Source organism: Pseudonaja textilis, chromosome Z, assembly GCF_049901715.1.
Source record: "Pseudonaja textilis isolate UNSWEBS1 chromosome Z, rPseTex1.2, whole genome shotgun sequence".
NCBI lineage: Eukaryota > Metazoa > Chordata > Lepidosauria > Squamata > Elapidae > Pseudonaja > Pseudonaja textilis.
In genome coordinates this window covers 34103782-34118691 of record NC_142008.1, presented here as the reverse complement: position 1 = coordinate 34118691, position 14910 = coordinate 34103782, and the positions used below count along the sequence as shown (strand labels likewise).

Genomic DNA, 14910 nt, shown 5'->3' with positions numbered 1-14910 from the left:
ATACATTAACCAAATTGTCACATTCATAGAAATGTGGAAAAATAGCTTAAATTATATGTAATGCATTTTAGAGTAAAACCAATTATTTTATCATTTTAGAAATATTTTGAGCTGAATTTTTTTCAAACTTGAAAAAGGCTATTGTGAGCATGAAACACTTTCAAAGTTTCCGGAAAAATGGTTTTGCTGCCATTGTGCACTAGAAATATGTATTTTGAATTCAGAATGTTTTGCCCAAAGGTAGCAGCTAGATAAAAAAAAATCAAAATATATATGCTTTCAGATTCAGAGGATGTAAGTAATTCACCACTTATGGGAAGACATCAAATTCATTAGCAATTTTAGCTTTTTTTTAAACATAAGTTTGCACTTCGCTTACTTGGACAAATTTGTTATGATCCAAATTATTTGAAGTCTTTAAAATAACTTTCTGAACAAATTCAGAAAGTTCATAAAAAACTGTTATATCCAGTGTAGATAGTGTGTTTATGATGTTGAAGACATTTCATTCAGACCCTGACTCTAATATGAACGTTTTATTTTTTTGACTGCACAAATGAACTTAAGAAGGGGGTTTCATTTTATATTTCTTTCCAGCTGTTCTGATTCTGTGGCTCTGAATGGCACAGAGAATAGGAAAACAAATGCATAATCATTTATAAACAGGGTAATAATTTATAATGTAGTTATATATGGAGGACTAGAAAAGAATAACTGCTTAGAACAAGAGAAATATAAATCTTAATAGTACTTTAAATTCAATGTAGGTAAATACTGTATATACATGACCAGATTCAGCATATGGCAAATTCACATATTTCTAAAAGAAAAGGAACATCATATATCTCACATTTCTCAAATGAATTTTATTTCCTTTTTCATTAGAATAAACTACCTGGCTTTGAGGAAATCTCACTGCTGGTGGATACACTTGAAAACACAGGTGCTTTGGTTTTGTACCCTGTTGTTCTCATTTTGGTAGGTAAAGATATTTCTTTCTTCAGCTTATAAAATATTTGATCTGTTTGGTGTAATACCTTAATACTTTATTTTTCAGAATTGTTGTGACTTTGGTAACAAGTAAGAGATTTTGTAAAAGGAAGCCAAAATTATTAAACTAGTTATTTTGGTTTTTTAATTTATTGCTCTTTTAGAAGTTTTTTTTTATTTTGTTGTGTATTTTCTTTGATTTCTTATTCCATACAAAAAACAATGGTTTAAAATGCAATTGAAATTTTTTTTAAAGAACTGATAAGATATGGAATTCAGTCATGCATGTTGTTCAGATATAGACTAATCTGTTGTATTTATTCTCTGGTTAGTATGCTAAAAACTGCAAGCAAAATATAGATGTATATAAGATTTCAGAGAAAAAATATTTCATCAACTGTTAAATAGCAATCAATAATCTTTCTCCTTGTATCTATAGAAAATATAAGCATTTTTGATAATTAATAATTTGTACATGTCCTTCCTTACAGGTAAACATGGGTACTTTAGAAAATACATCTTTTAACAGTGGAATTGAAAGTTTAACTGTACTTGCAAAGGAAGTTAAAAAGAAAAATATTTTACTTTATGGTGTCCTTATACAATATAAAAAGGTATGTGCTATAATGAGTGGGGGGAAAATCTGTCAGGTAGTCCTCAGGTTATGACAGCAATTGGGAGTGAAATTTCCACTACTAAACAATGAGATTGTAAAGCAAGGCATCACTTAGCAACAACAATTCTGGTAGTGGTTACCATTATAAACCCAAGTCCATGAGGGTCATTAGATGGGCATTGCATAAAGGCAGTGTGTGAATAGGTTGAAGTTCCTGGCAAGCAATCTGACAGAAGAAAACTCTGAGCTGATGTTAGGGAGTACGTGTGTGGGGGTGGGGTGGGGGGAGAGCCGGTGCCATAGGCATATTGTGCGAATGTACTTCCTACCAGCTTGGAGCTTCAGCTTTTCTGCCTGTGGTTGAGGTGCCAAGTAGCCATTCACAGAAATTAAAAGGGAAGAAAAGAAAAAGAAATACTGAAGTCCTAGAGCAGGGGTCAAACTTATGTTGCCATGGTGGCGTCACATGATGTATCAAGCTTTTTTCCCCTTTGCTAAACCGGGCGGGGACAGCACGTGACACATCCAGCCTGCGGGCTCTGACTTTGACACCCCATCCTAGAGATATTATAGGACAGAAGCAGGTAATGGAGAATTAGAAGCAGGAGGTGAAAGTCTGATATGGGATGGTGAAAAAATTTAGCAAGTAGAGACTTTGGAAAGCCAGGTGAACAGAAAACTTGGCTTCGGTAGGAGTCATATTAGCCACCGCAATATTTTCAGTTATGTAAAAGGAAATCAATTGCAGGGAGTGTGGCAGGAGAGTTAGGAGGCTAGCAATTTGTTAGAGCCCAAAGAGACTAATCCTTCAGTTCCAAAGCCCTGAGTTTTGATAGGAAAGGCCTACATGTACCCACAGAAGATCCCAAGAACCTGCCTTACTTGAGAAGTGACCTGTAGCAAAAAGTGAGTGACTTCAATTCACAACCAAGTCTGGCCATACAAGTAACTTTTGGACAATGGTACATTAAGACATTAAAGGCAGAGTAAAAACAAACAAAACATAAATATGTCGAGTTTGTGGAACTATAGACAGTGATTTCTATAAAGTATACATTTGTACAAAAGGAGTTCCAAACTTCAGATACGTGTGTGAGTCTCTCTCTCTCTCTCTCTCTCTCTCTCTCTCTCTCTCTCTGTATATATATATATATATATATATATATATATATATATGGATCTTTGGTTGTTCGGGTTTTCTCCCGCGTAAGATTCAAGTATCTAGGCAACGTTTCGATGAAGTCTCATTCATCATCTTCAGGCTTCTGTCTCCGGCTCTGTGCTTTTCAGAGTAATGTGAGATTGCAGCTGCTTCCTCCTTTTAACTGCCAGTGGGGTGGGACTTGATTGGGTGGGGGCTTGGCTGTGTTCTGATTGGGTGGGGGTGTGTTCTCATTGGTAGGGGTTTGGTTGTGTTCTGATTGGTTGGGGGTTAGCCGTGTTCTGATTGGTTGGAGGCGTGTTCTGTTCAGGTGGGGGCTTGGCTGTGCTCCAGTTAGTCTTAGTTGCTGGGGGATTTGAGCTGGTGAGTTGTGATCTTGCTGTTTGGCTTCTAGTTCGTGGTCCTGTTGCATCTTCATAGTGGGTGTCGGTTTGCTTCATGTATGGCTCGGAGGGGTTTGAAGTGGGTAGTGATGCAGCTGTAGTGCAGCTTCTGGTCCATGGTCGTGTCTCATCTTCTGAGTGGGTGAGAGTCTGTTTTCTACATGGAAGTGTGGTGGTGGCATCTTGTGTGGCTCTCATGGGTGTGGGTCTGGTGTCCTTCTTCATGTTAGGTACTCGTCTGTTCATGAGGCGGGTTTCCAAATGGCTGGAAGGCGGGAGGTGTCATCTCGTTTGTTCATGCTGTGTGGGCGTTTTTCTATCTCTATGGCTTCTCTGATTATTCTGCTGTTGAAGTGTTCGGTTTTGGCGATAGTTCTGGTATTTTTAAAATCAATTTCATGTCCTGTGGCTTTGAGGTGTTGGACCAGGGAAGAGGTCGTTTCTTCTTTTTGATTGAGTTCTTATGTTCTTCAATGCGTGCATTTATTCTTCTGTTAGTTTGTCCAATGTATGTGGTAGGGCAGGCAGTGCAGGGGATTTCGTATACTCCTTGGTTTTCTAATTCGATTTTGTCTTTGGGGTTTCTTAGGATGGTGGATATTTTTCTGTTTGTGCAGAATGCTGTTTTGATGTTGTGTTTTTGGAGGATCTTGCTGATTTTGTCTGTAGTGCCTTTATATATGGGAGGAGGGCTTTGCCGTTTTCTTGTTCTCTGTCTTGGATTTTGGTTGGGGTTTCTTTTTGGATTAGGTGGGTAATCTTCTTTCTTTGGAATCCATTGGCTGCAAGTACGTTGGTGAGAGTGTGTAGTTCGGTTTTTTGGTGTTGTTCATCGGCTAAGCATTTTGTTCTGGAGATGAGTGTCTTGGCTACGGAATTGATCTGTGCTGGGTGGTGGTGTGAGAGTGCATGTAGATAGCGGTTAGTGTGTGTTTTCTTCTGGTAGATGGTGTGTCCTAGGGAGCCATTGGATCTTTTGTATACCAAGACATCTAGGAAGGGAAGTTGGTTGTTGGCTTCTGTTTCCATGGTGAATTGTATTTTGGGGTGTAGGCTGTTGAGGTGTGTGAGGAAGTTGTTCAGTTTTTCTTTCCCATGTGGCCAGATTATGAAGGTGTCATCTACGTATCTGAGCCAGAGTTTGGGTTTGTGGTCGTATTTTTCTAGAGCTTGTGTTTCAAAGTGTTCCATGTAGAGGTTAGCGATGACAGGTGAGAGGGTGATCCCATGGGTGCTCCTTCTATTTGTTTGTATTTTTGTCCATTGTAGGTGAAGTATGTATTGGATAGGCAGTGGTTGGTTAGATCTAGGATGTGCTTGGGGGTTGTATTTGTTTTGGATGGCTGTCAAGGCTTCTTTTATTAGCACTTGGGTGAAGAGGGATATGACATGAAGCTTACTAGTAGGTCGCTAGGTTGTAAGTTTTGTTTCTTTATGATCTCGATGAACTGGAATGAGTTTCTTACGTGTGAGTTGATGGATTCTGCATAAGGTTGTAGTTGTTTGGCGAGAAATTTGGCTAGGTTTTGTAGAGGTGAGCCTATGGAGCTGACTATTGGTCTGAGTGGGGTTCCTTCTTTGTGTATTTTGGGGAGACCATAAAGCTTGGGGCATCTGGATGATTTTTCTCTGGGTATGATTCGTTGCTGGATTTCTTCACTGATGGGGAGGCTTTTATTTTGGATTTGGTAGTTTTTTCTAGGTAGGTGGTGGGGTCTGTCTTTAGGGGTTTGTATGTGGGGTCTTGGAGTAGGTTGGTTAGCTTGGTTTGGTAGTCAGATGTGTTCATAACCACTGTCGCATTGCCCTTGTCTGCTGGTAGGATTATTATGCTGGTGTCTTCTTTCAGGTTAAGTAGTGCAGTTTGTTCTTCTTTGGATAAGTTGCTTTTGGGTGGTTTGCTAGTGCAGAGGATGTTGGTGATTTCGAGTCTGATTTTGTTAGCATCATCAGGGTTGGTTTTGGTCAGGCTGGTTTCAACTCCACATATGATGGTTTCTGTGGGGATATGTTTGGGAGCGACAGCAAAGTTGAATCCTTTTGAAAGGACCTTGGTTTCAGCTTCAGTGAGGATCTTGTCTGAGATGTTGTGCAATGTTTGTTTCATGTGTGGCTGTGGGGGAGGGGGAGTTGGTTTCTGGCATTGTTGTAGTTTCCTGAGTTTGTTGGTGTGAGTATCTGTCTTGAGGGTGGTCTGTGTTTCGGCTCTCCAGACAGCAAGTTGTTTGGATTTGTCCCAAAGTAGAGGGTGAATCTTGTTGCTGAGTCTGAGGTGGAGTGTGAGGAGATCTTTGTTGATTTGGTCTAGGAGAAACCTTTTCGTGTGAAGTTCATTTCTAATTAGGGCCAGTTCTGTTCTTTTAAGGATGCGTTTGGTGGCTGCTGTGTTGGTGTGGAATTTCAATTGGAAGCTTGTGGGAATTAAATTTTGATCTCGGCAGTTGCATAGGAATGCAAGGTCACATAAAATGGAGGCTCTTTGGACTTCAAGTTTTTCATAAGTCCTGGTCAGATGGCTTCCTAGATGTCTTGGTATACAAAAGATCCAATGGCTCCCTAGGACACACCATCTACCAGAAGAAAACACACACTAACCGCTATCTACATGCACTCTCACACCACCACCCAGCACAGATCAATTCCGTAGCCAAGACACTCATCTCCAGAACAAAATGCTTAGCCGATGAACAACACCAAAAAACCGAACTACACACTCTCACCAACGTACTTGCAGCCAATGGATTCCAAAGAAAGAAGATTACCCACCTAATCCAAAAAGAAACCCCAACCAAAATCCAAGACAGAGAACAAGAAAACGGCAAAGCCCTCCTCCCATATATAAAAGGCACTACAGACAAAATCAGCAAGATCCTCCAAAAACACAACATCAAAACAGCATTCTGCACAAACAGAAAAATATCCACCATCCTAAGAAACCCCAAAGACAAAATCGAATTAGAAAACCAAGGAGTATACGAAATCCCTGCACTGCCTGCCCTACCACATACATTGGACAAACTAACAGAAGAATAAATGCACGCATTGAAGAACATAAGAACTCAATCAAAAAGAAGAAACGACCTCTTCCTGGTCCAACACCTCAAAGCCACAGGACATGAAATTGATTTTAAAAATACCAGAACTATCGCCAAAACCGAACACTTCAACAGCAGAATAATCAGAGAAGCCATAGAGATAGAAAAACGCCCACACAGCATGAACAAACGAGATGACACCTCCCGCCTTCCAGCCATTTGGAAACCCGCCCTCATGAACAGACGAGTACCTAACATGAAGAAGGACACCAGACCCACACCCATGAGAGCCACACAAGATGCCACCACCACACTTCCATGTAGAAAACAGACTCTCACCCACTCAGAAGATGAGACACGACCATGGACCAGAAGCTGCACTACAGCTGCATCACTACCCACTTCAAACCCCTCCGAGCCATACATGAAGCAAACCGACACCCACTATGAAGATGCAACAGGACCACGAACTAGAAGCCAAACAGCAAGATCACAACTCACCAGCTCAAATCCCCAGCAACTAAGACTAACTGGAGCACAGCCAAGCCCCCACCTGAACAGAACACGCCTCCAACCAATCAGAACACGGCTAACCCCCAACCAATCAGAACACAACCAAACCCCTACCAATGAGAACACACCCCCACCCAATCAGAACACAGCCAAGCCCCCACCCAATCAAGTCCCACCCCCACTGGCAGTTAAAAGGAGGAAGCAGCTGCAATCTCACATTACTCTGAAAAGCACAGAGCCGGAGACAGAAGCCTGAAGATGATGAATGAGACTTCATCGAAACGTTGCCTAGATACTTGAATCTTACGCGGGAGAAAACCCGAACAACCAAAGATCCACATATAAATACCATGAGAACCTCAGAAAACATATATATATATATATATATAGTATATATTGTTCTGCTTGATTGGTGTTTCTAATATCTTCTGTCTGTTTTGTAGCTTTTTTTTTTTTTTTTGTCTTGATTGGCTGGCAACGTTGTGTTTCCTGTATTGAAAGCTTTTAGTGAGGCTTGGCTCCGAGTAAACGGACGGCTATCCTTTATTAGGAAGCTCAGTTTTTAAATGATAGCTGTCCGTTTACTCAGAGACAAGCTGCACTAAAAGCCTCCAATGCAGGAAATACAATGTTGCCAACCAATCAAGACAAAAAAAGCCACAAAACAGACAGAAGATATTAGAAACACCAATCAAGCAGAACACAGCAAACTCCAAGACCAATAAACACAGACCAAGACTCCCAGCCAATCAGGATGAAGAAAAAACCATTCTGGCACAGCAATAGGCTAGCCCCAAATTTAAAACAGAAATGGTTGTGAAAGTCTGACTCACAGACGAACACAATACAGAAGCCTGATGATGGCAGATGAGATTCTGCCGAAACGTTGCTACAACTTTAAAAGCACAACTATAATGATATGGGAAAATATCCGAACAAAGCACACACACACACACACACACACACACTATAGAATAATATATAGTAAATAAGTTAGAACGCTGTATATAAGTTTAATAAGAAAATAGAGTTCCAACAATTTTGAGGGTATTAAATGTTTTATTTTGTATAGTTTTCATAAGAAAAAATCCGATCTGGTGCCATCTCACAACCAAACCTGTGATATACAAACTTATTATCCCTTGTTGCAATTAGAAGGAGGATTACTCTAAGCATAAAACAGCCTGGAATCATTCAAAAACAAGAATCCTTTTGTTAATCAAATTTTTACAAGTATAGCGTACATGTAGAATAGATGTGATTGGTGTGGTATGTCAGAAACCATCAATCTTTTGAAAAATAAACCTATATAGTTTATAGGTCTGTCTGTGATTTGTAGTTATAGAAAAATAAAGTATCACAGTAATTACTTTGATTTAACTTAATAAAAAAAATGGTTTACCTGCATTGAAGCTAGCTTTCATAAAATATAATTGTGAGCAAGTAAGTCAATAAGTCAGATGACAGTGCATTACTGAGTCATGCACAAAAGTAACAAGTTATATAAGTGGAATTTGGAAAAAATTACTATCTTTCTGGTAAAAATCTCAACCAAAATGCAATTGCTCAAATATTTTGACCGTCAGTAAGTTTTCCTTTATAAACCCTCAAGCATAAATTTCACATGTCTTCATCAGTCAACAGTTATTTTATTAATATAATTACAGTAACAGGTAATAGATCTTCATTTTATCCTAATTCATAATTATAAATTTATTGCCCAAGTTCTAACACTTTATATTGACATAAGACATTCATTTACCTGCTCATGCATGCATCCTGACAATGCAGATGTTCAAAGCATTTTTCAGTGAACAAGAATATAGTAAAATATATTTAAATATATATACTGCTTTTCCAGAAATGACAAATTCCCTCTAGAAGTTTGAAGTTCATATAAATTCTGAGCAACCTTCCCAATAAATAAATCCCAATGAATTCCATTAATTTCCTCAGTGGGCAAGACTATGGCTGCACCTGTTATCTCTATTTTTATGACTGCTTATGCCTATGTACAAAAAGAGTCTTTATTTCCTTTATCCCAAATAGAATATGTCTATTAATATATACATATCAATATATAGATAGAAGCAGATGCAATGATGTAATATGCAATGCAAATTAAAGCTGATATAATATTCTGTGAAAAGAAGAATATGTATTATATGTGTTATGGCCATCTTTCCCAAATATATGATGCATTTGGTGCCTGCCAAATATATCAAGAACAACTAGAAGAGACTGGACAGCCATTTGTCTGAAATGGTGCAGGTATTCTGCTAGACGGTGTAGGACTAGAAGACTGCAAGGTCTCTTCTAACTCTTATTCTGTTATTCAGAATTCCCAGTTAAAAATCTTTAAAAGCCATCTTAAGATTCTGGTAACAGCAAATATGCAGTGGAAATGGTGTGAGAAGCCATTTATAATTCTGTGATATATTAACAACATTTATATATTTTTATGAAATTCTCCTGGCATTACTTTTTAACAGAACTTATATTTGGCAGAAGAAAAATTATGGAACTGTATATCAGTTTTCTGTTTTAATTTGTAAGACAAGTTATTCTTTTTAGCTAAATCTTGAAACTTGGTTAATTTTAATGGTGAAATCTTAATATAAACCAACACTCCTGCACAAAGCAATTTTGAAAATTCTTTATTAATTTTTTCATCACAATTAAAATAGTTAATCATGAGCAGAGCAAAGAAATTAATGGATAAAGCAACAGAATTTTGGTTTTTTTATATTTTTGTTATATTTGCAGTTGGAAGAACAGCATAGAGAAACAGGAAGTTATAGCTGAATAGCTGTTTTGTTTAGGAATAAATCTCTGCTAAAGAATTGAATGATTGGCAATTTTGAAAAAAACTCCATAAGCATCCCATTATTTAATTCAGACAGAGGGCATGTTTATTTGGCAGAAATATCTCTGTTCAATAAAAAGTATCTTGTCATTAAAGCCTTTCTTGGCTTTGGTTTAATGGGTTTTTTTAGTTTGTTTTGTGTAATTTCACTTTATGTATTCATTGAAACCAATATTCTTTTAAGATTTTGGCAATGCTGAATAGTAGTATAAATGTAAAGAAGATTTCTCAGTACATAATATTAAAAGCAAAAATTATTTTCTATTTCTAACTCTTCTATTAATGGTTCCTCCCATAAACATTCATACATGCTTCATGCTTTTGCATTCCTAATTTTTCTTAAATCAGGTTGTTCTGATATGTCTATTGAAGCTTGAAGTTCAAGCTGTAATCTAATGAAAAATAAAAAATAATATAAAGAAAAAAATATTACAAAAATTCTGTCAAAAAGCAAAGAAAGATGTTAACCTACTTCTATCACCCTATATGCAACACTGCTGTCTAAACTTTATATATTGCATAGTGTGACTAAAAGTCTCCTTGGGATAGCACTAGTAGGTTTTAAAAAGAGATGATTTATTTGTTTGTTGTTTTTTAGAATTATTAATATTGTTCAGAAAATATATATTTGTTCTCTTTAAGTGTTCAGGGAAAAATCTTGTATGGTTTTTAAGGATTATAACCGGTGAAATCACTTTTGTAGAATATACTAAGTGTAATAGTTCATCCTCAAGGTTCCAATGAAAGGCTTCAGTAGTAATTTTTTTCAAAAATCCATGAAAAATAGTGCTTTTGAAATTTGAGATTCTTGCATTGAATTTCACCAGATATTACAGGAACTGTAAAAAAGGAGGCTAGGGTCTGATAATATGTGGGCTGTTGTCCTATACAGGCTTAATTCAACAATTTATTTATTTATTTGAAAAATATTAACAGTTATTTAGTATTTCAATCTTTAAATTGTACAAAGATTCTTCTTGAAATAATACTTCCATGCACATTTTTTACCAAGCAAGTAGAGGATTATAGCCTATGGCATAGAAATGTACTGCTTACATTGTTCCATATATTTCAGTATCCGATGCAGATAGAAATAAATTGCATTTTCGTGCAATCATATAGGTTACCTTGATTTAATAAGTTTTACTTTCGGGGATATGAGCATAATTTTTCATCTATAGCAATTTACTACTTGGATTGCTTATAACTTTAAATATTGCTTATATCATAAATATTTTTATCTGGATATTTATTAAAAAATTAAATTAGTTTAATCATAATTAGAATGAATCTTTTGAAATAAATGTAACTTAAGTTAGTAGTATAATTTAAGTTCCAGAGATTCCTGTAGCTCTATTTTAATTATTGTTAAATTAAATCCAAATAAATTTTGTCTTCCTACTGAATTTTAAAATGTATTAATATAAACTTCAGATGCCATATTCAACCACTAAAATCACTCTGGTTAAAGTTGTAAATTTATTTGATATTTCTTCTTTGGTTTCCTCAAATCTACAAAGAGCAATAGCTAGATTTCATAAATATAATACAAACTTAAAGATTCCATAATTATAATTATTATTTTGTGATTTAACAAAACAAATCCTGCTGTTCTGTTTTTGAAAATTAATCTGAACCAACTAACATATCCGTAATTTAGTTGGATGGATTAGTAATTGTAGTAAGATGACTTCATTTAATCAATGTATTTTTCTACTTAGAATTGATATTGTTCTTAAAGACAGATGAATGAATGTTCTGTGATAACAGAAGTTTATATTTAAATTGTGAAGTTTAAATATATTTAGCTTGGAGATAATTATTGTGGGCATGTACATGAGAAATATTAGATGTATTTGAATATATTTTGCCACATTTTAATAGAAAACCACCAGTATATTTCCCAGTGAGATCTAAATATAACAATGGATTGTGAAAATGGTATGACTTTAAAACAATATTTAGTTCCTATATATCACTAAATAACCCATGGGCCATTGGGTCATCATTTCAGAGATGTTTAATTACCTAAACAGAGAAATAAAATGACCAAGTTGGGCAAACAAAATAGCTATCTGCTATTTCCCATTGATATTCCTTGTGGGAAGCTGCCAGAAAGCCTCCTCCCTCCCTCCTTTCCTCCCTCCCTCTCTTCCTTCCTGCCTTCCCTCTCTCCCTCCCTTCTCAAATTTCTGCTGGCTTCCCAATTTATGGGAAGCCATGGAAAAATCAGGGAGAAAGTCAGAAAGCCAACAGTATTTAAATAATAACTATTAATACAGTTCAGGAATGTTTAATGAATCCCTGAACTGTATGTTTAATTAAACATTCCTGAACTGTATTAATAGTTTGATTAATATTAATAACAATAATTGGTGTACAGTTCAATAACATCCAATTATTGAACATAGAAAGAGAGATTGTAATTACTAGATCCTTCCTTCCTTGTTTAAGTTTTGGTAAATATTTCATATCTACAAGCTTGAATGTAACATGTCAGCAATAACTGCAGAAATAGCAGCTGGTGGATGATTCTGTGAAATATTTAACGTGTCAAGAACAAATTATTTATTGTATGCTTCCTATTCAGATATATCTGATTATTTATTGTATATAAGCTTATTCTCTATAAATGAGAAAATTTAGTTAGAATAATTAGAAAAAAATGTAATCAGGTTGAGAACAGAATTTGGATTTCAAACATTGCTGTTGTGTAGGAATTTCTATTATTTAAACTCTAGAAATGTATCTCATTCCTGAATAACTTTTCTTTTTCTTTCAGGAGATTGTAAAGCTTCAAGAGACCATGGATTCAGCTGCTGCACTTATTACTGTATTAATAAGAGAACGAAATCCTGCATTTGTTGGTCAACTTCTAGTAGCATGAAAAAATATTTTTAATTATTCATGTTTCAAAGTACAGATTTTTTAACAATTAAAAACTAGGGTTTGTCACTAATAACATTTAGCATGAAATATGCACATTTTAAATATAAAATATTTATAATGAATACAGAAAATTCAGTTGCACATTGCCTCAAGTGCCTTGAGCAGAAAGGAGGGTTATGAAATAGGCTAAATAAAATATTTCTAAGAAGATATAAGTGAAAAGTAAATATTTCTAATATATATGAGAATGAACTGATAAACTGAAAAATGTTTTAATTGAACTCTAAATTAAGGAATCTATCAGAAATATTTATTAAAATGTTGTATGGCTGTTATTTTAGAGAAATACTGTGCAGTTGTATGCTCATAGTTTTGCCGTTTGTGTATATAGGAAAAACAGGAAAAGTCCATGTGCAAAAATAAGTTGTTACAATCTCTCTTTTGCTTTATGTAACCCCTACGGTTGATTTCATCTTAACAGATAATGGAGATAGATCAGCTTTCCCAAAATGTTTTCCATCAGATGTCCTGGATTTCAGCTTCCATAATGTCTAAACACTGCTGAGAATTTTAGAAATTGGGGAAGACTGAATTGTATTTCGTGAAATACAATAGTAAAATCAAATGTATGGGCAAAATAAAACAAAGTATTACAAATTATACTTATGAAACAAGTTACTGTAGCCTAATAACTACAGGATAGGATTATCACAAGTCCATCATTTCCAAAAGAAATTCTGCCACTTCGGGAAAATAGAAGTATGCCACTACTAGGGGTTTCCACATTTCATGAGCAGACTGTAAATCTCTGAGCTGAAAATAAAAGACTAATTCAAGCAACTGTAAACAAGGTTTACAGATTCCACTACACTAAGTTTATTTGAGTTTGGCCCACAAGTTGCATTAGCCCAACTGTTAGGTTTTGCTGATCATGGTTGTGGACTTGACATAGCATATGAATGCATCATCTGTAAGTAATACAGCCAGCACTTTGCATTGTCAAATATTGTGAGTAGCTAACTTATCTCTGTATTGGTATGTAAGAAAGACATCAGGACATAGGATGAAAAAATGCTGCCTAGGGAATGGTAAGAGGCTGCATATCCAACAGCTGTGTTATGTTCAGAGAAAGAGACACAGAAGGGTGTCTGAGTGGTATATTTGTACTTTCAGAATTGCAACATTCTGTTAATGTAGCTTTACACTAAAGTAGAATTGGATCATATCACCATTTTTCCTGTCTGATTTACCTGGGAAGGCTGACAGGATCTTAGGTAATATCTTTTTTATTTCAGAGACAGTTTATTTACTATCATATTTTTATCCAGCAACAAGTAACATGTTGAGGGAATATATAATATTCCTGCCTACATAATCTACACAACAATTATGCAAAGCGGGTAGGAGAGAGTGGCCCAAAGTTACCCACCCTAACTTCTATGTCTGAACAAAAACTAGATGGTTTTTATGTCAACAACTTGACCACTGTACCACTTGTGTTCAGCAATAAATATTAAACATTTAGATTGCATATTTATAGTTGCGTAATAATGGTAGTAAGGACTGAAATAACTTAAATGTCTTTTAAAATGCCAATACATTGTTTATTTTCTATATGTTATTTGTGGAAAACATTATTTTAATACTAATTTCAGTTATGGTATTATATTAAGAAATTATCTAATATCCACTTTACTAGTTAGTTATCTCCTACTATTCATATGGAATAATTTGTATCCTAATACCCTTATGTATGCATGAACAAACTCCAGTTGCATTTATGATCTTCAACTGCATGCTTTCATATAATATAATGTTACACACGCATGTATGTGTGTGTATGTATACACACATATACTAAATACGGTTGATGCTAGATGAGTATTAAAACAATTTTATATTTTTCTGTTTATATTCATGCACAAAATCTTTGAGGTTAAGTATATCATTAATCATCTCTTACATCATTTCATAAATACTTGAGGTAAATAAAAAATGCCTATAAACTGATGCCTTGAGGTGCTGTTTGCTTCATGAATTTAAAGTTTACATTTATGAGAGAGCTAATAGATCGGTTAGAGCAGTTTAATGCAGAAATTCTATTTTCAAGCAATTTTTCTGAAAATGTTTGAGCTGCCCCTGTTTTATTTTGTGAGAAAAAAGATGGTGGATTACGGCTTTCTGTTGATTTCTGTGGACTCAACGCTATATATAGACAATGTATATCAGAGGTCTCATTCTCGCGGCCCGCGGTCCAATTGCGGCCCACAGGACGATATCCTGTGGCTCCCACCATGATATGAAAGTATAATATTAGTGCGGCCCACAGGGGGAATGGACCTCTGAAGGAAGTCCCGCCTGCCGTTCCTCATCGTGGCTGACATTCGGTGCTAGTCTAAGCTACACCGACTTCATGCCATTGTCTTGGTTGAGTATACTTCATAGTATTCTAATAT

At 35.7% G+C, this 14910-nt stretch overlaps 1 protein-coding gene across 1 annotated transcript in view; it reads left to right on the top strand.

The window, feature by feature from the left end:
• The window catches only part of CRPPA (CDP-L-ribitol pyrophosphorylase A), a 57692-nt gene extending 43228 nt beyond the window's left edge, over positions 1 to 14464 (top strand). The window contains exons 8-10 of the mRNA XM_087917635.1: positions 886 to 978; positions 1482 to 1604; positions 12348 to 14464. Of these exons, the coding sequence (XP_087773761.1) occupies positions 886 to 978; positions 1482 to 1604; positions 12348 to 12452 (321 nt within the window). The 3' untranslated portion in view covers positions 12453 to 14464. The remainder of the gene's footprint in view (positions 1 to 885; positions 979 to 1481; positions 1605 to 12347) is intronic.
• Positions 14465 to 14910: the final 446 nt, after the last annotated feature.